Source organism: Sardina pilchardus, chromosome 11 (assembly GCF_963854185.1).
Source record: "Sardina pilchardus chromosome 11, fSarPil1.1, whole genome shotgun sequence".
Taxonomy (NCBI): Eukaryota; Metazoa; Chordata; class Actinopteri; order Clupeiformes; family Clupeidae; genus Sardina; species Sardina pilchardus.
This window is the reverse complement of record NC_085004.1, coordinates 13,274,722-13,300,362: the sequence shown is the minus strand read 5'-3', so window position 1 is coordinate 13,300,362 and position 25,641 is coordinate 13,274,722. Positions and strand designations below refer to the sequence as shown.

Sequence of the window (25,641 nt, the reverse complement as noted above, 5' to 3'; positions counted from 1 at the left end):
TCGAGTGCAGTGTTGTGGACCATGTACAACAACGACCACAACTACAACACCAACACCACCAACAACAAAAATACCCCCAACAACTGTAAAACCTCCATGTATTGGATGTGAACTCCAAAATGGAACAATTTACCATCCAGGTGAGTGATTGCATTATTTATATGTCAAGCACATATTGTATCTGATAATTTCCGCTCATCATCATTTCATTTTTTTAACCAAAGTTTTTTTTTTTTTACACAGATTCTGTTATTTATAGTCATACTGATCTTGGAGGATGTACTTACTTTGCCCATTGCCTTAAAAACTGCACAATAACAAAAGGCGTGTCATGTAGCTCTACCAGTGCTCCATCCACAACTCTTTCCACTTCAACAAGAACTCCTTTAACTTCAACAACTCCTTCAACTTCAACAACAACTCCATTAATTCCAACAACTCGTCCTCCTTGTTATCCTTTAAAGGTATTGGCAATTAAATCAGTCTGCCTGTTTTCATGTAAGGAGTGTTAATAGACTGACTGTTTTTTCAATTATTTTTGTGCAGAATGGAGAAACTCGGCTGTCCCCCAACAATTCGTGTTCTCTAGAAACATGTCTCAATAATGAAATCATCACGCATCCTATTAAATGTCCAACTCAACCACCGCTTACATGTGTGAATGGCCTCCCTTCAAAGTTAGTTCCTGATGGATCAGGCTGCTGTTTCAAACAAGAATGCCAATGTGAGTGTTTCTAAAGTCAAAATAAAAATGGTTATTGCTAATAATCATTAACACCCATAGAGAAGAAATACTCTTTTCTGATTGGCTAGTAGATTGGCTATTAATTATGTACAATGTGACACCTATGAAGCAGATCTGGTAAAATCAAAATATATATAATAATTACCTTATCAATGCCTCGCAACAGTGAAATCAACTGTGAACAACCTAACTGCCGACAGTCACTGAATTGAACAAGTCAGCTTCTTTTTACAAATTCATATTGTGGCAACTCCGCCTTGTCGATTAACATCATACAGTATATACTTTGGCGGCCATTATCCCTCACACATACCTAAAATGGTTCATACAAGCTCTTATATTATTCTCATATAACCAAAACCAGTGACTGACATACTGTCATTCATATTTCCTATCTCTTTAGGTTTCTGCTACGGCTACGGGGATCCTCATTATGTGACATTTGATGGAACATATTATGGTTTCCAAGGAAATTGCTCTTATGTATTGGTTAAAGAGATCAAACCAATGTACAACTTCAGCATCATCATTGAAAATGTGTATTGCGATACACCAGATGATGTTTCATGTCCTAAATCACTGACTATTCACTACAAATCATTTGAAATTTATATGAGTCAAGATGTCTCTCCAGGAAATGTCACAAACTTGGTAAGAGCATATTTTCCTCCTCATCCACAAATGTTCTAATTATTATGAATTATACATTATAAGACATATCTCTTTAAAATAATTATGTCTCTCATAATGTAAACACTTATTTCCCTTTTGTCATAGATTTATGTCAATCACAAGCGCATCTACCCAAGTTACATGAACGGTGACTTTAAAGTCACAAACAATGGCATTGAAGCTTTTGTGGTAATACCTGATATCGGCGCATCAATAATGTTCTCCGGGATGCAGTTTAGCGTTGGCCTCCCTTGGAGTAAATTCCATGGCAACACTGAGGGACAGTGCGGTAAAAACTGTTTTATTGTTTAGAGAACTGCCACTGATAAATATATCCATTTCATCCAGTTCAGGCAATATTTCATTTTCACTCCATGGTTAAGCATGACTATTGTGTCAGTTTGTCAAATGCAGCACAATTACTCTCTGATAATATTCAAATATGTTCTCTTATTTGTCACAGGAACATGTGACAACAATAGGACAGACGACTGCCTCTTGCCCAATGGAAAAATTGATCCATCTTGCCCAGATATGGCCCACCATTGGAAGGTTAATGCTAGCAACTGCCCAGTACCCCCAACCCCAACCCCACCCCCAACCCCCTGTTCACCAGAAACTACATCCATCTGTAAAATCATTGCAAGCAAGTAAGAAAGTGATCAAGTAAATTACATATAATTTTGAATTTGAATGTATTTTTTATTTTTTTTTAATAAGCAGACTAAATCTGAAATGTACTGTTGCTAACTGTGGTGTGTCTCTTGCCAAGGGTCTTTGAAAAATGCCATGGAGCGGTCTCCTATGAGTCCTATATTGAGGCATGCGAGTATGACGTATGCCATATGAACATCTCTATTGGTTGTGCCAGCCTTCAGTCTTACGCTCAGCTGTGTGCTCAGAATGGCTTTTGCATTGACTGGAGAGGTGCCACAGATGGAGTGTGTGGTAAGATTTGTAGAAATGTATTTTCTAATCTCACAACTGAAACTCTATCTTCATTCTGCTCATTTTTCATCATTTAATATGTGCCTTACACAGATTTTAAGTGCGATGCACCCTTGGTCTATGAGGCCTGTGGTCCAGCAGTTCCACCAACTTGTGATAGCAGGTATACTGAACTAATGTGGCTAGTGTGATTAAAATATTCAGAAATACAAATAGGAAATAATCTCATTTAATATTTTTCCCCAAATAGTTATAATTACAAATTCATTCAAGAAAAAAATGAATTCAATGCTATGACATCAATGACATTGGAAGGATGCTTTTGTCCAAATGGAACTACTTTGTTGAGCCCTGATATTCAGAAATGTGTCAGCCCTATTTGTGGTAAGAAAATTATGCAAAACACAAAAAACAACTGGTTTCATTTCAGACAATTCAGAACATAGATCTTGTTTGCACCGAAAAAAACAGTTCGCGGACCAATCTGTGTGGACGATGTTATTTCTAAATGAAAATATTGTGTTTTTTTTTTTTTTTTTTTTTAGAGCCAGTTTGCCGACTACCAAATGGAGTGATAAAAGAGGTAAATGTAATACAACTACAGTATATTAAATCAGTTTGCATCCCACATCCTTTTCTCTGTGAACATAAAAACAACAATGATATGCCTACATTAATTGTGAAAGCAAAATGCATAAATGGTTGCTTGTCGAAAAATCTACATTAATTTAACACGGATTTTAGATATGTTTAGGTATGTTTTCATGACACACAGCCCTATCTGACTTTAAATGTCTGGCCAACATTGAATTGGTTAATTATTAATTTATTCTAAAAAATGTTATTACTTCTGTATTTGTATTTGTTTTGACATGCTTTTTATTGTTATATACTGTAAGGCTGGCTCAACTTGGATCGACGATTGTAACAATTGCACATGCGACGCAGAATCTGGAGAGTATATTGCCAGAGTCTATTGCTATCCTTTGCCATGTCCAACTGACCTGCCAGTCATCTGTGATCAGCCTGGCCAGATTAAAGTGACTAAAACAGTTGGAAAAATGAAATGCTGTAAAATAGACATATGTGGTAAGTAACCACTGACAGATGTTGACAGTCGTTGGTAGAGAAACACTTTCAGTCCTTACAGAACCATATGTGATTTCTGCACATTCAAGTTAAAAACCAAGATCCCTTTCATTTTGACAATAATTGAATATAGCAACAAAACCCAGAAAGCAAACAGTACACATCTAAACACAAAGAGGATAATTTCAACATGCTTGTGGTTTTGTCATTATAGCATGTAATGTCACCACATGTCCAAGAAGTTCCTGTCCGGTTGGCTACATTCAAGAGATTGAAGTGGGGGCGTGTTGCCCTAAGTGTGGTAAGCATTTACCTAGTGCAAAATACCTGGTCCTAGTGTAAAAAGTGTTGCTCCTCCATGGCAAAAGTTAACTGCAAAACGTGTTTGTGTTTTTGGTTAACTTTGCAGTTCCTAAACCTGTCTGTGTAAACAATAACACAGAATACTCGGTAAGAACTTGCATGAAATCTCATTTCTTTGTGGTCATGGTTAACATTTAGCATAGAAATTCCTACAAATCTGAATGATTTTCATATTGATTTCTGTTTCCTGTCCTATTGCAGATAAACAGCAGTGTTCCTATGGGACCTTGTGAAACCTGTGAGTGTAGTGACACACTGGAAAATGATGGGTTACTCCACAGGATCGAATGTAAGCATATTACATGTGACACTTACTGTCCTCAGGTAAGAGACTTCCAATATACTGTAGTCAAAAAAGCAACAATGAAGTTGTAGAAATGTAAACACACACACACACACACACACAGAGAGAGAGAGAGAGAGAGAGAGAGAGAGAGAGAGAGAGAGATTTCACCTGAACTGCATTTTCAAAATAATTTTGGTGTCATGCTACAGTGTGTATGTTGTGATGTTGTTATGTCTTCTTTTCCTAAGGGCTTCGAGCTACAGAATGTGACAGAACAATGCTGTAGAAAGTGTGTGCAGGTTGAGTGTGTGGCTATGTATTCAGGAAACCTCACACACACTATTCCTGTGAGTAAATAACCAAAATATTACGTGTTGCAGCCTGCCAACAACAAAGCTGTGTATGTACTGTAATGCATTATGGTGTGAGGACCCTTCATTGGGCCGAGTTTGGGGCATTATGTTGAGATAGAGAAAGAAAAGGATGTGAAAGCAAAGGGAAAAAATTGTGTTTTATCTTTGAAGTAATAAATGCAAGACTTTGCCACTTTTTGATATACGTATGTTTTCAATGCAACTATTTTTTGTATAGTAAAGTTTTCAAATATACTCAAATGCACCCACTCACAAACAAATCTAAACACTTATACATGGACTTTGCTGTTTTTGACAGATCAATGGTATTTGGAGTCCACCAGGGGACAAGTGTGTAAAGTACGAGTGTGTGAAGGTCGGGAGCAGCTTCATCACTATGGAGGCCAGGACCCTCTGTCCTCCCTACAACCCCAATGACTGCATTCCTGTAAGTGTGGAACCACTAAATGGCAGTAGGACATTTTACCAAGTTTGAGTCATACACCATAGAGAAATTAAGTAGTTAAATATAATCAGTGTGTATACTTAAGTAAACATAACATAAACTAGAAAAGCACTCAGAGAGCGCAGACCTCCGCCTGCATTGCCATTACACCGCTAAGCGAAAAACATAACCGCCTCCTGAATCCATTCCAAACGGTGATACGGTTCACTCCCAAAAATAATCTATTAATTGTTTATTCCTTGGGTCATTTCAGACCTTTCCTGAAAATTTCATCGAAATCCATCCATTACTTTTTGAGTTATCTTGATAACAAACAGATAGACAGACAGACAGACAAACAAATCCCGATGAAAGCATAACCTCCTTGGCGGAGGTAACTAGGCTATGGTATTTAGTTTGTACACCATCATCACATACTGCCAGTCACTGTGGTCTGATGATCATAGGGTATTAGAATCATCTAAAACCACTACAGATGATCCAGAACGCTGCGGCCTGTCTGGTTTTCAGTCAACCAAAAAGAGAATGTTACTTTTCCACTTTTCATTGAGCTCCACTGGCTTCCCTTAGCACCCGCATCAAATTCAAGTCACTAATGTTTGCATAGACAGTGATTGCTAGGTCAGCACCCACTTAGTTACATAGTCTCATAAAGGCTTATGTTAACCCTTGCCCTCTGCACTCGCTAACGCTTGGTCGTGACGTGACATGCTCAAACTAGCGCACAACCTCAACATCATCATTCTCAGCTACTCCCTCTGTTTGCTGATTGGACCTGCACTTTTTTGTGTTGAGAAAACCTGTGAATATACAGCAGACCCAGACTACGTAGTGAGGTGAAATGAAAACTGAGCGGAACTACAGTACGTAGGAAGGTGGAGCCAGGCTTGGGACCTCCCTCTCTATCATCCAAAAACTCTTGAAGACACAACTCCCCTAGAGTTTCTGACAACCTCTCATGTACTTACCACACTCTTCTCCCTCTTCCCTCCCACTCCACTTCCATCTCTTCTCTTCTGTATCTCTTCTTTTACCTCTTCCCCTCCTCCATATTTCAACTACCTAATATGTAGGTACTCTTATCGTCTAGTAGTACTAGTATTAACATACAGTGGTAAACTACTTGCTATATGCTTCTCTGCACTGTAGTTAAATGTTATTCTAACGCTGTAGCTGTAGCCCTGTAGATTGAAAGTTTGAATGTTAAAATGTTTGAATGTTAATAGCTTAAATAGTTATTAAATTAGTTATTCTACTGCTGTAGTTGCAGCTCTTAATTCTTAACACAAATTCTTAATACCCTAAATGTTATGCCATTGCTGTGAGTCACTTTGGACAAATGTGACCTTAAATGAATAAATGTAAATGTATGTATTGATCTTATTTTTATATATATATTTTTTTTAACAGGGGACAGAGGTCATTGCGCCTGATGGTTGTTGTCATTTGTGTGGTAAGTTATTAGTTAATGTTTTATTTTAATCATTAGATATTGTATTGATTTGTATTGAGATCAGTAATTGGAAATGTACAAATCCACTTGGAGGTGAAAAACATTAATATTAAGTGTTTTCGTTGGCTTGTGAGAGCAATGCTAAAAGCTGCCCGTCTGTTTCTTCTTACAGTAAGAAAATGCAACCGGACAACGGAATCTACATACCTGCAGCATAATGGCTGCACATCCTCCCAGAAGGTTGAGTTGGCGACTTGTCAAGGTCTTTGTCCAACATTTTCCTGGTGAGTAGCAGTTCAGACCACAGCAGCACTTGTCAAAGCTATAGGAACAATAACTTCCTTTAACACTGTCCATTTGCTCTTTATCAGGTTTTCTCAGAGTACAAGCATGTTTCAGCGCTCCTGCTCCTGTTGCCAGGAGGTTAGCACCAGCAAAAGAGAGGTGGAGATGGTCTGCCCTGATGGCTCAAAGCTCAATTATTCATATGACTACATTGAGCAGTGTGGCTGTCTTCAGTCAACATGCACCACCATGGAAAAAACGGCGACTAAAAAGCTTAGAAGAAGACGTTGAAGAAGAATGAGATAGCGCATCTTTGCACCTGTTATTACAAATCACTTTCTCTTTTTATGTCACAGACATAAAGGGGCATTTGCTCTGCCGCTAGTTTGGAGTTTAACACTGTTTTAAACTGGAGTTGAAGTTGGGAGTTGGAGTTTAAAACCATGTTAAACTCCAAACTAGCCATAGAGCAATTGCTCCAATGTAATCAGCAGTTTTGTGTGAAGGAACATGAGACTGCCTTTGTATCTTCCTAAATCATATTTTAATAAAGATTAGTATGCATGCATGATTGTGTCTTGGCATTATTATTCATCATAAGTGTTGCTACCTTTGATAATTTTGCATGTAACAATCATGATGCACTGGAAAAAAGAAATTGCAGTTATGTAGTACAACCACTAAAGAATTACACACACCCATCTACAGTATACTACTGTAATGTCTGACCCAGCTATATGATGACTCAGACTATGAGTTGCCACTGGTTGCTCTCATATCTCAATATATAACAATGGTTTACCACTTTTTAAATGCTGACTTGCTGTAAATCAGATTGCTCTCTCCAGAAATTATACTTTTGACCAGAGTCTAGAGAAGTCCAGTGGTTCTTGGATATAAATTAATAACCAGATAATTAAACACTTTCCTCTAATAATTAGCCGTGTTGTCTACTCACATCTACATATTGGAGTAGCTTTGTCAGAGTGCAGATATATCAGATGCTATTTTTGGGCACAAATATATAAAATCATGCCTAACACCAATTAATCTCTCGTTTGACATTAATTGATTATTCATCTCTAAATATGAACACACCTGCATTGTTTGAAGGCTACCAGGATAAACAAACGAGTGATTGTAAATAGTTTTTGCAATGTTTCATCTTTAAATAGAGGATGGAATAGGAATAGAACGCACATGCGGTCGGTCAACATTTTTGAGTAAGTCTACACATTTCTTCTTCATTTAATGGAAAGATGAAAGCTCGTTGAGCTCAATGCAAATCAAACCAGCTAATAGGCTAACTGAACAAAACACCATGCCAATCTAGGTATGGTGAAGGGTGTGTGATGATGTGAGGCAATTAGAGCTTTAGAGTCTTGCTTTCCCCCCTGTTCTGTGATTGGTCTCCTATCTCAGGCAAAAATTAGGGCGGTAACAAATCAAATCACACGCAAGACAGCATGACATAGGGTTAACACAGGGGTGCCAATAGTTATGACCTCAGTATTTTATTAAGGAAGAACATTTATTTATTTATGATGTATTATTCATTCACAAAGAAAATTGGTGTCCTTAAAGGTGACATAGAATGGAAATCATTTTTTTCTTGGTTTTCATGAATTTTGAGAGGTTGTGCATAAACAAAGAGCTGTCATGAACATGAGGCATGGTTGTGCCCTCCTTCATATGAAAATCTTGAACTTAGAAATAGACACTAAAAAACAGGCAAATTAGAAAAGAGCCTGCTTGTGATGTCAGACATCGCAAAGCCATTGAAGTTCAATTGGGGTTGCCAAAGAGGGCGCCATTTAGTCAAACAGACCATTTCAATACCCAGCCTAAATACATGGTTTTAATTAGTCTTGTAAAATTGCAATGGAGTTTATTTTTTTTAAATCAAAGTTGAATATATACTATTTTAACATTAGAGATACAGTGCAATACTCAATTCATCCATTCTATGTCCTCTTTAAAGGTTGGATATATCCTCATTTTATTACTTAAGTTGAGGTATTAAAATCAATTTCCAAACACACACACACTCATTTATATAGATATGAGCTGCAAGAGTAGTAGATATGCATATAAATTGCACAAATAGGAGATACAGGAAAGTTGACAAGTGTCATTTATTTTTGTGGAGAAAATGTGCAGAACTGAGTGGCGGTCATATTGTAGACCGCTTTGTGTAGTTTAAACCATTTTGAATAAGAAAGTATAATTTTAGGCAATAATTCATGTGATATTCGATTAAAAAGTTGCTTGTAGAGCAAGGTAATTTCTGAGATCATTACTGTCTTTCAATTTATGCCATTTCCTCTCGGCTGCTCTGAGTGCCTTATGCTTTGCGGATAGTGAGCCATGGGTGACGGGGTTCATTGTTGTCATGGATGGGGTAGATAGCATTATAGAAAATTGTCTTTTAAAATTCTGGTAGAGGGAGGCTGTGGGGGCAGGATCAACAGGACACTCCAACAACCATACAGTGAAACTAATAAAGACATTTTATGATGATAAATGAAACGGAGTTACTAGAACATGTTCAATGGTACAGTTGCGCACAATGATTAAATGAAGTTCATTACCAGCTTTGAGTGGCAGGTTGTGGATATGAGTTAAGTTAAAAGAGCTGAGTAAAGGCAAAGTTTTGGCTGAATGATAGTTTCCCATATGAATATTAAAATCACTCAGAATTAAAAGAGGACAGTTTGTCAAAAAAAATTATGTAAAAGAATGTCCAATTCATCATCAAAAAGGCCAGTGCCCAGGAGGGCAATAAACAACTATGAAATACACCTAAACGGTTTCATTAATAATGCCATGATATTCAAAGGAGTTGAATCATTTTGTGGGATGAAGCTTTGTAAAGATACAGTCATTAGATACTAAGCAACCTGTCCCGCCTAATCTGCCAGAAGCACAGCTAGTGTGTGTGAAAGCATAATTTAATGATAATGCTGCGGGCGGGTGTGGCCGTGTCCTCTGGTCTAATCAAGGTTTCGGTTAGGGCCAATATGGTGATGGAATGGTTTGAATCGAGCGCAGGAATGTCTGATTTGTTGACTAGACTGACAATTCCATACAGATATATGATTGCAGTTGCTTAACAGTATGGAGTTTTCTTAATCATGTTTTTCATTCCATGATGCCCCTAATATGACAGGTCTGGACTGCAGAGAGGCCATTTTAGCACTTGGACTCTTTCTCTGTCGAGAAATACTGTTTTAACATGTGCATATTAATTTTGCCATTTTGTTTCTTTCATGAAATATTCGAGTTCTTTCCTGGAAAAGACATTGCCTGGATGGCAGTTTATGTTACTCAAAACCTGTACATCATTCAGAACTAATTGTGCCTTGTCCGATATGCATTAGTGGCACACTGTAGGCACTACTAAACCTCCACACCGTCATAGATGTTGGGTTTCAAACTGAGCACTAAAACAAGTTGGATACTTAAATTGGCCCTCTCTTCTTTAGCCCATGATTTTCAAAAAGAATTGCAAACATGTAGCCTGATAAACCAGCCTAAATGGATTGGATGTCTAATTTAGTCTGGCCCCGATGAATGGATACAACGGAACATTGTTGATGAGCACAACCCGTTGTCTTTCAAACCGTGTCTGTGCCTATCGGCCAACGCTCCCTCAAAACCCCGCCCCAGAGCCCTCTGCCCTGCCCGCGTTGATTCAAAACACATCTCTGCATTGTGATTGGTTTAGTTGCCATCTGCCAGATTCAGGGCAGTGTTTTCAAAATGTTCAATGGTCCGAGGCCAGACCCAAATGCAGGCAAAACATTTTGCCGTCCAGCAGTTGGCGCTGGTTTTCCAGGCTAGCAAACATGACCTTTTTCCACGTCGATTTTGAACAAGCTCAGGCCCAGATAAGACAGTGGTGTTTTCTCTATCATGTCTAAATAACAATTTTGGCTGTTGAATGGTACATTTTACACAAGCATTTCTGAATTGAGTATCAAACTGTGCACATAAAGGATTTCCTGAGCCCATGCAGTGAACTTTTTGGTCTGATTTTGATACAGGTCCAAAAGATCGCATGGCCATCCAATATTGTATGTCAGCTCTATCCCTTGTTTGCAAAGATGTATCTGGATTCTCTGAATATTTCCATTATAGTATGCACTGTAGACGACAAACTCCCCAAAACCTTCACAGTTTCATGTCACGAATCATTAAAATGACACTGATTCATTTGTGCAGTCAGGTTTACACGGAGTGATGAATACCCCTACATCTTTACCTCTAGGAGACCCTGCTTCATGGGATGCTCTTTTGCATACCCAATTGTGCTGCCAGTTAGCTAATTAGTTCTGAAACATTCCTCCTTTTGTTTTGTTTATCTTTACACAACTTATCCATTTTGTTCTGAAATCGATGCAGAAGTTCTGTGAAGATATTTTGTAATTTAGTCCATCAAATCACCTGAGCAACAAACAAGCACTGCAATGACGTTTGGGATGGTAGAGGTCATTGTACAGTACTACGCAGTTGAAATGATTTTTAAACAATGATTAGGCATTGCTTCAGAAATAACTAAATATGGTCATTAAATGTCAGTCAGAGTCAGAGGCAGTTATGAGTTGTGAATATTTGTGATAAGAAAGACAATAGGGCTTGACACTCTTAATGAACACTCAATGGATAATGCATAATTAAATTAACACGAAACACCTAAGGCATGAGTCAAAACAAGACAAACAAATTAAATAGTCCATTCATGCAATCCATGAATGTTTCAAATTCCCCACAATTATTTGGATTTAAACAAACAAAACAAAAAATGTTGGATTTGTTTAATGAAATAAAAAAAAAAAAAATTTAAATCACAAACCTTATTCAAAACACACCTTAAAGCCAAAGGAAAAACACAAAACAAGAGCGTTGCTATATTGCCTTTAATGAGGTTTTGATGACCCAAGTAAATCAAATTCTGCCGCACCTTCCCTCCAGTAAATCCACAAAGACTGGTAGTATAAAGTCCAGTGCCCAGGTATGCACCTTTCTCAGACAACTGTGGAGCAGTGTTCTATCCACAGGACCACTATGGGGACAGCAAAGGAGACACCCTTTAGGGTGCTAGTATGGATGGCTGTATGCATTGGACTTACTACCTCAGACACAGGTACAATGGCTTTGCCCATGTTCAATGTGTGACTGGTTTAGTGGTGCAAATGGGATGTTTTATGTGTTGATCTGGGTGTTGTTGCCCACAGCCGCAATACCCAATTTGCTTTCTAAAGAATCAACAGTACATGATTACATGCCTTATAAAATCTGACTGTTGCAGGTCCCACAAAGATAAATGTAATTCCAACAATGACCAAGATACAAATGCTTGCAGGTAAAGTGATACGTTTATGTCACATTTGATACCTAAAGTTTGACAGATGACTATGGTCACCTGACAGATATATATACGCATGTCAAATGATTGCACAAATTCAGATGTTCAGTTAATTGATGTGACAGTCCCCATGTGAATGAATGTATGGATAATGGATAAATTGGGCGTAAATTAGGGAGTAAAACTTAATCAGCCAATATCCTGTTTGTTTAAGGCAAATCTATTTCTAAACTGTATCAGTCCTCTGTATATGCAACTGTTTTTATAGGTTGAAAACAAATACATTAAGCCTGTAATTCAATTTCAGTGTCATTAATATTCACATTCCTGTTTTGTAATTTGAGTATAGCCACACCATGAAAAATGGAGAACAACATAGAATTATTAAAGATAATAAATGAAAAAAAAAGATGCTCATGCAACATTGAAGATTCCTCTGAAATAAAATTATTCTGATGAGTAATTCTGGACTAATACATGCATAACATGTATTCTTAGGAGCAAATCCAGCACACAACGACCAGGTCTGCAGTACATGGGGTAACTACCATTTCAAGACGTTTGATGGAGACATCCTCCACCTCCCGTCCAGCTGCAACTACGTCCTGGCCTCTCAGTGCAAGAGCAGCTATGAGGATTTCAACATCCAGATGAGGAGGGAGCTGGAGAACGGCCTCCCGACCATCAGCAAGGTCACCATGGTGCTGGAGGGTACCGTGGTGGAGCTGATGAAGGGCTCTGTCTCCGTAAATGGAAAACCGTAAGTGAATGTTCAATATTTATTTGGTCCCTATGTCACATGTCTTATGCACAGTGAAGCATACTGGCAGATATGCAGCTTTGCATGTGTTTATGTATATGCAGTAATGTTTCTTGTTCCTTGTTTAAATATGGATTGCTCTGTAAACCTAGACCCTCTAAGATAGATAGATAGATAGATAGATACTTTATTGATCCCCAAGGGGAAATTCAAGGTCCCAGCAGCTTAAGACACCACACACAACATACACAGTATAAACAGGATATTACAAAGCAGGGAAGGATGAAATATGTTTTGGATTAAGACAGTGTTGTCCTGTGGTTAGCACATTTGAAAAATATTTCAGAGCTAAAAAAGCTGATGTGCATTTCTTTGGGGACGTTTGTTTGTGTTTTTAGTGTGATACTGCCATTCAGTGAATCAGGGGTTCTCATTGAGAAGAGCCCATCCTACATCAACATCGAGGCAAAGCTGGGGCTCTGGGCCAAATGGAATGAGGATGATGCCTTCATGGTACGGGACTTTCACAAAGCCATATATTTTCTCTGAAGAGAAAAAAGTTTAGTTTCTGTAGAGGTATTTAACATAGAATTCCTATGTAATGCAGAAAATATTCCACACAGCAGCAAGTAAACTTCATCTTTGAAAGCAAGTACATGTTAAATTCTTAGCTGATTGATCACCTTTGTGCTCATAGGTGGAGCTGGACAAGAAATATGTAAACCAAACTTGTGGGTTGTGTGGAGACTTCAATGGTGTCCAGACTTATAATGAATTTGTTACAAGTGGTAAATACGTTTTTCCCCCTAACACCATTGTTTGTGTGGTTTGAGTTGAGAATTACACTCAAGCGTTAAATATGATCTTTTTATTCAGAGGGTGTGCCCATTTCTAATCTTGACTATGGAAGCCTCTGGAAGCTGGATGGTCCAACTGAAACCTGTACAGAGCCCGTTACATCTGAACCATCGTGCAAAGATATGGTAGGACTGGATCAGAGAACTGGCCTATAGACATACTTTTTTGAGGCAATTCAGTGCCAAAAAGAGTTACATGTTGTTAATAATTCTCTTGATACACTCGAAAACAAATCCAAAGCTCCCTTCATTACATAGGCCCTATATACATGTTATTCAATGTGAATTGCAAAAACATTATTCAGTAAATAAGTGATAATTGTGTTTGTTTGTCTTCATTAGACATCTGTATGTGAGCAGTTACTCTCCAGCCCTGCCTTTGAAAGCTGTAAAGCTGTAGTGGACGTCGACTCATTCATCAAGGTCTGTGCGAGGGACCTCTGCCTGTGTGGCAACAGCTCTGACTCCTTCTGCCTGTGCGGCACCATATCTGAGTACTCACGTCAGTGCATCCATGCCGGAGGGAAACCCGGCGAATGGAGAACAGAACAGTTCTGCTGTGAGTATCGTTTGTTATCTCTGTCAGTATGCACAGGGATGAGGTGAGCAGCAGTAACTAATATGCCCGTATGTCCTCCAGCAAAATCATGCCCCTCCAACATGGTGCACCAGGAATGTGGAAGCCCGTGTGTGGACACTTGCTCAAACCCTGATCGAGGACAGGTGTGTGAGGAGCACTGCATGGATGGATGCTTCTGCCCACCAGGTATGAATCTCTAACAAATCGGTCTGCCGTTTCATTTATTTTTCGCAGGGCTGGCAAGTTTCAGAAAATGGCAAGCGTGAGAGAATTTTTTTTCACTGTCATACTCAAAGCGTGACATTTGGCAGCTCCGATTAGAGTCGATTTTTCAGGTGTGAACTTATCAAGAAAGAGGCAAATAAATGTTACACAGCTCTGCAACAAGTGACAATTATAGACTTAGCAGCCTTAACATTAACTTGGAAATCAAGGAGAAAAGGTGAATCAACAGTGAACAAAATCTAGCAAGCAGTAGAACGTTTTAAATCTAATTGTCGGAGTCGGCGCTGTTGTGTGTTTGAAAGATAAGTTAGAGGCGCCAAGACCCGCCATAATGTTGCTTCTGATTTGTTTATATTGCGTGATGCCTTCCGTGGTTGGTGAGATTTAGGCACAAAGGACTGATGGATTGGTTATTGCTGTCAGTCAATCAGAGCTCGAACTACGGCAAGGCAATCACCAAAGTTTATCATCATGAAAAAATATATATAGGCCTATAGTTTATTTTGCGTGAGAAATATCAAGTATGGCGTGTGGTGTGAGAATGGGTCAAATTGCCTCACTGTCATGCTCAAAGCGTGAGACTTGGCAGCCCTGATTTTTAGTGTCTCTGATATACAAAGTTAGCCTACTCAGTAGACCAACACATCTTTATCTTTATTTAGGCACTGTGCTTGATGATGTCACTGAGATGGGCTGCATCAGTTCAACAAAGTGCTCCTGCAGCAACAACGGAAACATATACCAACCTGGAGAGTCTTACTCCAGCAACTGTAAACACTGGTAAGTACTCTGGAATGTTGCACGTCGCAGTATGCATATTGTTGTCATGTTGTGGTACTGAGGTTTTCTGAAGGTGTTTATATGTTCCTACAATTGCTCATGGTCAGAAACCCTACAGGAAATGTAAGAACTATTTGTACATAAAGTTGCAAGGCATGCCTTTTGGCTTCAGAGTTAGTTTAGCACAGAAGCATCTTACTTGAATTATGACTTGTTCAAATTAACTAAATGCACTCAATTGCGTTTTTAACCAGTACCTGTGGAGGTGGCCAGTGGAGCTGCATAGAGAAGGACTGCCCAGCAACATGCTCTGTGGAGGGAGGCTCCCACTTCTTCACCTATGATGGGAAAGCCTACACTTTCCATGGGGACTGCTCCTATGTCCTCACCAAGGTCAGTTTATGTACACAACTTTGACTGGTGCCAAGACCAACTCCACTGACATTACATTTATTTTAATGATCTAATCCTGCAAATTCATGTATTCTTATAATACTGTGTGAGAATCAAACACAAAGAAAGACATACATTACAGTACTACTGGTCATGTTTTTATGACTGTTTTACGTTACTTACTTACAGTATACTGTATGTCAAACTCAGCTATACCACTTGCATAATTTGTCTAGATCACCCAGCCAAATCATTGTAAAGAGGTTAAACGAATATTCATTTTGAATGAGTATATGAGTATTCACTGGGAATGTTTTGAAGTGGAAACGTTTTTCCAGTAATTTTGCCTGGAAATCTCCATGCAACACGATAGCCCTACAATCAATCAATCTTGTTGTTTTCAAGCAGTAGGACTTAACGGTCGCAACTTATGGTCCCAGGTCAGTCGTCATCACGTTAAGCCCGCCCACCGACTCTATACACGATGTGATTGGCCTGATAGAAGTTTAATTTTGCAAACAGAGAGTTGCTAGACTACCCTGGCAGCAAATTACAAATGACATTTGCTGCCGCTAGGGTACGTGGATTTGTAGGCTAGTCTCTTGTGGTCTTTTAGTGGATCACTAGACGAACTTTGTTTCTTCCACTGATTAAAGGCAGTCCACTTATCCTTACCCATTATGTAACTTCCTTCTTCCTTTCAAAGGTCCCCTCAATTTGTCAGGTTCAGAGTATTCATATTCAACCAGCATGGTTGCTTAATTCAACTTGCATTCATCTTTGTCTTTCATTCATTTTTTTCAGGGTGCCAAGTGCATGGCTTATTATCCTTTTTGGAGTGCTTTCCAAAACCCGCATTTGTTTTGTTCCATCTTAGCAATGGTTTCTGCACCTAGCAACAATTGGCACGATTTGATGGTTCAGTGTAGACTTATACCTGACAATATACCTGAAATGCACAATACTTGATCAAATTCAAACATGTTTTTGCAGCAATGTAATGGGGCCGACTTCACAGTGCTTGGAGATCTTGTCAGATGTGGTTTGACCGACACAGAGACCTGTCTGAAGGCTGTGACGCTGGCAGTTTCTGGAGATACTGTGAGTACTACAGTACATGTTGATATGTAAAACCCTCTCATGGTCAACTGTGCCATCAATTTGTTTGGAAAATCTGTATCTGTGTTTAGATCAAGTGTTTCTTATTACCAGTGTAGTTACATGTCATTTCAATGACTTTCTTTATTATCCAGGTGATTAATATCCAGCCCAATGGAAAGGTTTCTGTTAACGGGAAGTACTCACAGTTACCCCTGTCTACAGGTTTGTTGCTGACACAGAAAACCGTAATTTAACGGCTTATAATTCTTATAATTGGTTTATTTGGCAATGCATTCATAATATGAATGTTCTTTGATTACTTTCACAGCTGGAGTGAACATTTTTGAAGCATCCACATTTTTCATCATCGTGCAGACCTCGGTCGGTATTCAGTTGGACATTCAGCTGTCACCGTTCATGCAGGTGTACATCACAGCAAGTTCTGAACTCAAGCAGAAGACATGTGGTATGTACCAATGTGATAACACACAACAATGTCCACTAATGACCTTCAGATGGGCCTAATTCAGTTACTCTTAATGCATCCACAGGTATGTGTGGAAACTTTAACAGCATTCAGGCAGATGATTTCTTGGCGATGAATGGAATTATTGAGGGAACAGCATCAGGCTTTGCCAACACCTGGAAAACAAGAGCCAGCTGTCCTGACGTGAAGAGCAGTTTGGAGAACCCCTGCAGCCTGAGCATTGACAATGGTAGAGACAACATGACAAGCATGTTGATATGTTTGCAAAATGCATGCTAAGGATGGCCAGGATAATAAGCTGATGAATATGGTGTTCTTATCATTACAGAGAAGTATGCCCAGCAGTGGTGCTCCCTGCTCACGGACCCTGATGGTGTGTTTTCCCCGTGCCACAGTGAGATCAACCCAGACATCTACAAAGAGGTTTGTCCTTAAGCACACTTCACTTCACCAACTGCAACACATATGATCACCATGAGTAGAGGCTTGGAATAGCAAAGCTGATTTTTTTGGTGATGTTCTGTTGTAGAACTGCATGTATGACAGCTGCAACTGTGAGAAGAGTGAGGACTGCATGTGTGCTGCCCTCTCCTCCTATGCGCATGCATGTGCAGCTAAAGGCATCCAGCTGAACGGGTGGAGAGACACGACCTGCAGTGAGTGACAACGTATCATTCGGCATCAAAACAGTCATTGATGTGTCTATATAACTGTCATTGTGTTATACAATGCAGGAATGGTACATTGCTTGTGAAAACATCTGTTTTTGTCTTCAGAGAAATATGCCACCAACTGCCCGAGCAACATGGTGTATGACTACAGCATACAAAACAGTGACCGCTCATGCCGTTGCTACAGTGATCCTGACTTCACCTGCTCAGTTACTTTTGCACCTGTGGATGGATGCATCTGTGATGAGGGAACATATCTGGATGAAGGGGGGAAATGTGTTGCACCAGCCAGCTGCTCCTGCTACTACAAGGGCCAGGTGATTCCTCCAGGGGAGGTTATCAGCAAGGACAAGGCCACGTGGTAAGAAGCTGTTTACTTCTTTTTGTGGAAAACGTCATGAACAACATGGAATACAAGGAAGTATTTGACCCCCTATGTAACCCTATGGGAATTTAACACATAGGGCTAACATAGGGGCAGGCAGATTTTTCACCATAGCTAGAGATTGGCACGGTGCTTTTTCCAGTAGGCCTATTAGCCTGTTTGATTTGGATTGAGCTCAATGAGCATCAAACAGGCTAATAGGCCTACTGGAAAAAGCACCATGCAAATCTCTAGCTATGGTGAAGGGTATGTGATGATGTGGGGCTATTTTAATTCCAACGGCCAAGGGAACTTTATCAGGATGCATAATATCCCGGATCCATGAAATAGCTGGCCTTTAAAAATAAAAATCTGCCTGCCCCTATGTTAGCCCTATGTGTTAAATTCCCATAGGGTTACTTAGGGGGACAAATACTTCCTTCCCTTAGCATTTAAGGAAAATATTTATTTATTTACGATACATTCTTCAATCACAAAGAAAATTGGTGTCCTTAGCGGTTTTATTTTAATTAATTGTTTTAATTAAGGCATTAAGATCAATTGTCAAATGATAATTTTATATTCCTGTTTTAGCATGGTATAACATACATATGCTCCTCACTGTACATCCTCCCTCGCTCCTCGATCCTCACTACATAAGGTGAGGATTGAGGCCCGAGGAACGAGGGAGGATGAATGAGAGGCACCTTATGTGTGATACCACAGTCCTCGACAAAATAACAAACTTAAATGTCCAAATGTCTCTCTTCTTCGTCGATTTTCGCGAATGGTTGGAACTTGACTCTATACTGCCGCCGCGATTTGCGGTGGTATTGCTCCGTTTCTCCCGGAGCACTCCGGATTGCTAAGCTCTCTGGCTACGGACCTACTGATGAAACTACCTCTGGGACCGGATGAAAGCGTCCGTATCCAGCTTCACCGTAGGGTGTGAATCGACCTTAACACCATCGGGATTCCGGAGCCGTTTATGTGATTCGCTTAGTGGTGTAATGGCATGGTATGGCCACGTGGTGGCAGTCTGAATAGTTTAGGTTCAAATGTATGACAACCTAGGAAGAACAATACAGGCGGAGGTCTGCGCTCTCTGAGTGCTTTTCTAGTTTAGTTAGGTTGTGGGAAACGTGCCCCCATATGATTGGGCTATTGGGCACTGCAGTTAGTACAAGGGTGCAGTCAGTACATGGTTTTGTATTACATCATTTCAAAGTAACGTTATGGAGGCTTTCCTCGTTTAACTGACCTGAGTATAAGTATAAGAATTTCTCATGATTTTAACAAATATATATGATTATTATTATTTCAGCAAATGCAAAGCTGGGAAACTCAGCTGCATGGGAGATACTACACATCCTACTAGTAAGTGCATTTTTACAATCATTCAAAGTCTTGCAAACTCTTTACAGTCCAAAATAATTTTTGCCACTAGGCTTACACCAAGGGTGGCTCTCAAACACTCTCCTCGATCCTCGATGCTCGATCCTCGAGGGGCTTTCCCACTGATCTATAACTAACACTGGATAGACTATCCCATTGTTGCCGCCCTATCATTCTCTATCTAGATCAGTGAGGACGAGGATCGAGGAAGGAAAGGAAGGTGTATAAAACACCAAATGAGAGGCACCCCAAGAGGATTGAGTCTGGCCTCAACTGAACTGATCATACACTGAAATAAATGAGAAAGATCATGTGAACGTGGGATAACTATTCTAATATCTCAACAGCATGCCCAGCACCCATGGTGTATTTCAACTGCTCCAATGCTGGCGCGGGAGCCAAAGGTGCTGAGTGTCAGAGGAGTTGCAAAACCCTGCACATGGCCTGTGTGAGTATTGCGGATTCCCTTGCTACTAGATCTACTTAGTAGGTTTAACCTAAGTGTGGTGATCTTCTACTTTCACCCTGGAGTAGATCTCACTCATCTCTAGCTTCTGTCTATCAGAACTATAGTTTGCTCTTAGAGTCTGTACCATTTCCCTTTGCTAGTGCTTGCTCCCTATCATGTATGCATGCAGTATTTACTTACTAATGCACTTTTGCTTTGTTGAAACAGATCAGCGCTGAGTGTGTCTCAGGTTGCATGTGTCCTTCTGGCCTGGTCTCTGATGGAGAAGGTGGCTGTGTAAAGGAGGACCAGTGTCTCTGTTACCACAATGGAGCGCAGTACAAACCTGGGGACAGCATCAAGGTCGACTGCAATAAATGGTATGATTGTTAGTCCACCTTTTATTACTGATAACGGTACAACTGTTTGGAGACTTTTTTCTCTGAATATCATTCCTTGTTTGAAAACAGCACTTGCAAAGACACAAAGTGGGACTGCACATCGAACTTGTGCCACGGCACCTGTGCCATCTATGGAGATGGACATTACATCACTTTTGATGGGAATAGATTCAACTTTGATGGGAGCTGTGAATACATCCTAACTGAGGTGTGTTGTTGTGTCTGTATATTTTAATATACTGTCTAAATTCAGTTTCAGCCAATCAAATAACAGCCCTAACTTCTGTGACTTGAAGCACTGTGTTTATTGGCTGATGTTGTCTATACAGTACTTGGCAAACCACTATGTTTGTTTCACTTCCGTTGTTTTGAGTGCAAGCACTGAACAGACAGAGAGGCAGGAGCAGCAGTTCACTAAGTTTGACCAAGTGTGTACAAAGGGTTTACAATTACAGAGCACCCCTTTAACACAATTCAGAGCAGAATCTGTGAAGAATCCCAGTGCCACCAAGCCTTATTATATGAATCTGTACAGTTCGACTTACGTTACATATTCTTCCTGTTTGCAGAATTTTTGTGGACATAGAAGTACAAATGGAACCTTCAGAGTCATCACTGAGAACATTCCATGTGGAACCACAGGAACCACATGTTCCAAAACCATCAAATTGTTTTTGGGGGTGAGGACACATTTAAATGACTGTAATTGTGAATGTCTGCTATATGAATTCCATAAATCTGATAAAATGCTGTCCTTTTTTCAGAGCAATGAGTTGATACTGACAGATGGTGGTTACCAAGTTGTTAAGAGAAGTTCAGAAGCAGAGGTGCCCTACCAGATCCGCACCATGGGGATCTACCTTGTGATTGAAGCTAACAATGGTCTGATTCTCATGTGGGACAGAAGAACAAGTCTGTTCCTCAAGCTGAGTCCAGAGTTTAAGGTGAGGATCACTAATATGTGTGTACTATTTAGATAGTGTCAATAAATTGAATAAATAAATGACCCAGTAAAAAAAATATTTTCACTTATCACTTTCTTCTTCTTAAAGGGTCATGTTTGTGGCCTTTGTGGAAACTATGATGGCAACGCTAACAATGACTTTGGCACAAGAAACCAAGGACAGGCCATTAAGTCTCTGGAGTTTGGAAATAGCTGGAAAGTTTCTCCAGGCTGCCCTGATGCAAAACAGACCTCAAGTCCCTGCACATCCAACCCTTACAGAAAATCTTGGGCTCAGAAAAAGTGTAGCATTATCATAAGTGAAGCCTTTGCATCGTGCCATTTTCAGGTAAGCTGAATGTAACTAATGCTGCTTCATGGATCTTTAATGAGCCCCTCTTATTCTCCCTGTGCAATTCTTGTGTGATTATTTACCATATCTTTCCTGACAAGGTGGATCCTTCTCCATTCTACGATGCTTGCGTGAGAGACTCATGTGCCTGTGATAGTGGTGGAGACTGCGAGTGTTTCTGCACTGCAGTGGCAGCTTATGCAGCCGCCTGTAATGAAGCTGGAGCCTGTGTAGCCTGGAGAACCCCAAACATCTGCCGTAAGTCTCTGCTGATATTAGATCAACGTAACTCATGTGTGGCCTCACCTGCATGTCTTGAAATTGTAAGTGTTAAGATCAGAGAACAATGAAATAGGTGCACAGACTATTTGGGAAAGATGCACTATATGCAAAATGAACTAATATACAATTACCGGCCCCAGCCGTGGCGCGACTGGCTGGGCACCTGCACCGCACGCCGGCGACCCGGGTTCCATTCCCGCCCCGTGGTCCTTTCCGGATCCCACCCCAACGCTCTCTCCCACTCACTTCCTGTCTCTCTCGACTGTCCTATCATTAAAGGCATAAAAAGCCCCCAAAAATATACTTTAAAAAAATATATATACAATTACCATAATACACTGAATTTTGTCTAAAGATGTACAGTAGATAAAAGATGATACTAGTGTTAGGTTTGGGGTTGGGTGTAATTATATGTATACTAGGCTTGGATGGTATTGATTTCTTCAAAACGAATAGAATAGAATAGAATATATACTTTCTTGATCCCGTGAGGGAAATTCAGTTCTCTGCATTTAACCCAATTTAACCGAATTAGTGAACACACAGTGAGGTGAATCACACAACCCAGAGCAGTGAGCTGCCTGCCCAACCAGCGGCGCTCGGGGAGCAGTGAGGGGTTAGGGCTCAAGGGCACTTCAGCCGTGGTGGACTAGTCAGGGATCGAACCGGCAACCCTCCGGTTATAAGCCCGATGCGCTAACCAGTACACCACGGCTGCCCCAACGTTTTGTTATTTTACCCTGATATATGATATGACTGCATTGTGAAATAATCAGAGGTATTATTCAGCCTGTATTATAATCCAATATCTAATAATCTAATGTTCTATTTAGGCAAAGAGTAATCCATTGAAAATTGAAAATGCATGTGGCCCTGACCTGTGATGATAAAGACTCTCTTACTCATAAGAGTTTTTGTAATCCTGTCTAAATAATTCCCCAAATGGCTTGTCTTCTCATTGCAGCTCTGTTCTGTGATTACTACAACCCACCTGGTGAGTGTGAGTGGCACTACAAACCCTGTGGAGCTCCATGCATGAAGACCTGCAGGAATCCCACTGGGCAGTGCTCTCAGCAGATACCAGCGCTAGAGGGTAGGGAAAACAACTCACCACACATATTACATACTACTGTATATCTGTATATGCTTGAATGTCCACTTTTTATGAAAGTGTTACAGTAGACTCATTTTAGTATGGCTTCCCAGTTGTCAACTTTATTGCCATCAATCAAACCTCTGTTGAGATTGTAGTCCTGTAGTCCGCTACAAAAATATCTCAAAAATTAGTTTGCAATAGTGCTGATGCGAAAATAAAATGGATCAGTAGGAGAAGTGAATTTCAAGGGTATTAGAGGGTTCCATGAACATATTTCATCCGATTGTAATTGGATTCATGGCTCAATCAAACTATAACAAAGGAAACTATATAGTGTGATGTTGCAATGTCACTGCTATGATGTATACTAATTGTAACCCATCTCTAGGCCTATGTTGCTAGGAAACCTTGTGTTAAGCCAAAGTCATTGTATTTAATCTTGCATACTGAAAAGGTTGATTTTGCCCCTTCACCCTCAGGTTGCTACCCTCAATGTCCTGCTGATGAGCCCTTTTTTGATGAAGACACCATGAAGTGTGTACAGAGGGAGAAATGTGGTTGTTTTGATAGTGATGGCAGACGCTACAGCAATGGAGAGAAAGTCCCTACCACAACAAACTGTGAAACATGGTATATCAGACATAGTACATTAAACAACAAGTACACATAAGATGGCTGGGTGAGTCAGACATTAAACTAATCTTTTATCTTCCCAGCCAATGCATTTCCACAACCATCAGCTGCAAATATGATGCCAAAGGTGAGGATTGTTTTATGGAGCCATATCGAGTCTTTGTTGTAAAAGCATCACTAGAGCCAGGTTTTGATCAAATAAAATTCTATTGTACCTGCAGCCTGTACCTGTACATACCTTAATAAGATTTACTACAATGGTGAGCACATTTATAACACCACCGATGGAATGGGTAGCTGCTTAACTGCTGTTTGTGAAGACCATGGGACTATTATTCGGTCCATTCATCCTTGTCCAACAACCCCAACACCAATATCAACCCCACCGTTTACATTCACTACAGCAAGTAAGTGCACACAATGAAATGATATACTTTATATACTACTATAAAAATATGAGCCGACTTCAAGCAAGAGCAGTATTACTATATTTGTGTTTTAAATTAATTATACTTATTTTATATCAGCAGAAACAACAAAATCTCCCCCCACTGAATACCCAACGTCTCTACACACAACTACATGCCAAAATAAATGTGTCTGGACCGAATGGTTTGATACTACGTTCCCCTTACCTGGAGAATCTGGAGGAGACTCTGAAATCTATAGCAAAATTAGGGCTGAAGGACATCACATCTGTGAGAGGCCAAACAAAATAGAGTGCAGAGCACAAAAATACCCTGACAAAGACATTCACAGTCTAGGCCAAACTGTTCAGTGCGATGTGGCAAAAGGTTTAACATGTAAGAACAAAGACCAAACAGGCCCTTTCCAATTGTGCTACAATTACCAAATCCGTGTGCTTTGCTGTAGTGATGAACATTGTACAACTCCACCACCAATTGTTCCACCAACATCATCCCCATATTGTAAAGTATGTACTTGGTCAAAATGGATAAATGTTGATTATCCACAATTTGGCCCTAGAGGAGGTGATACAGAATCCATTAGTAACATCATAAAGAAGGGTTACAAAATATGTGAAAGACCAGTTAATATCAGTTGTCAAGCAGTCCGTTATCCACATGTTCCTCTGTCAGAACTGGATCAAAAAGTGACTTGCAACACTGAAATGGGATTAGTTTGTAAAAATGCAGATCAAAGCCCAGTACCGATGTGCTTCGATTATGAAATAAAGGTTGAGTGTTGTAACATGGAGCCATGTCCACCAACAATTTCAACACCTTCCACAACACACCCAACAACAACAACCACCACCATAACATCGACAACAACTCTGTCAACACCTACAACTTCAACATCAACAACAACCTCCACAACAACTACAGAACCATCTACACCACCCTGTTTTGAGCCATTGAGCTGTCAGTGGTCTGACTGGATTGACCTCAGTGGCCCGTCACCTGGCCCTAATGGAGGAGACACTGAATCAGTTTCTCAACTCATAAATTCCGGACATGGTTGTACACAGTCAAAAATAATTTCAGAAGTTGAGTGCAGAGCGGCGAGATATCCAACATTGTCACTTTCCAAGTTGGGACAAGAAGTGATTTGTAATCCATCAGTAGGACTTCTTTGCTTGAACAAAAACCAGGCAAACAAACAGTGTTTCAATTATGAAATCAGAGTAAGTTGCTGTTTACCATGTGAACCTGTCGTAATACCTACAACATCAACATCAACATCAACAACAACCTCCACAACAGCTACAACCACTGAAACACCCTCAACACCTGTATCCACGACATTGCCAATTACAACAACTACGTTAAGTACAACTACTGCACCCACCCCAGCACCCTGTACCTGTGAGTGGTCTGGCTG

The 25,641-nt window shown here is 40.0% G+C and overlaps 2 protein-coding genes across 2 annotated transcripts; both read left to right on the top strand.

Moving 5' to 3' along the window:
- Positions 1–681: 681 nt before the first annotated feature.
- On the top strand, positions 682–6,803 carry LOC134096196 (intestinal mucin-like protein; the record flags this gene model as incomplete). Its single annotated transcript, XM_062549945.1, has 9 exons — positions 682–724; positions 1,149–1,396; positions 1,523–1,706; positions 1,881–2,067; positions 2,190–2,365; positions 3,669–3,755; positions 3,864–3,904; positions 4,776–4,904; positions 6,747–6,803. Coding segments are annotated over 9 exons (1,152 nt in total), but the record flags the coding sequence as incomplete, so codon positions are not given.
- A 5,197-nt stretch (positions 6,804–12,000) lies between these two features.
- LOC134096195 (mucin-5AC-like) lies at positions 12,001–25,170 on the top strand. The gene is made up of 29 exons (XM_062549944.1): positions 12,001–12,025; positions 12,527–12,788; positions 13,187–13,301; positions 13,486–13,573; positions 13,665–13,771; positions 13,988–14,204; positions 14,286–14,411; positions 15,113–15,230; positions 15,485–15,623; positions 16,617–16,724; positions 16,877–16,946; positions 17,053–17,190; positions 17,276–17,440; positions 17,540–17,634; positions 17,741–17,867; positions 17,988–18,243; positions 19,571–19,623; positions 19,989–20,089; positions 20,318–20,469; positions 20,560–20,698; positions 21,060–21,170; positions 21,255–21,434; positions 21,543–21,782; positions 21,887–22,043; positions 23,032–23,160; positions 23,643–23,793; positions 23,880–23,923; positions 24,018–24,203; positions 25,016–25,170. Exons 1-29 carry the CDS (start codon positions 12,001–12,003, stop codon positions 25,168–25,170), a joined length of 3,954 nt encoding a protein of 1,317 aa, XP_062405928.1.
- Positions 25,171–25,641: the final 471 nt, after the last annotated feature.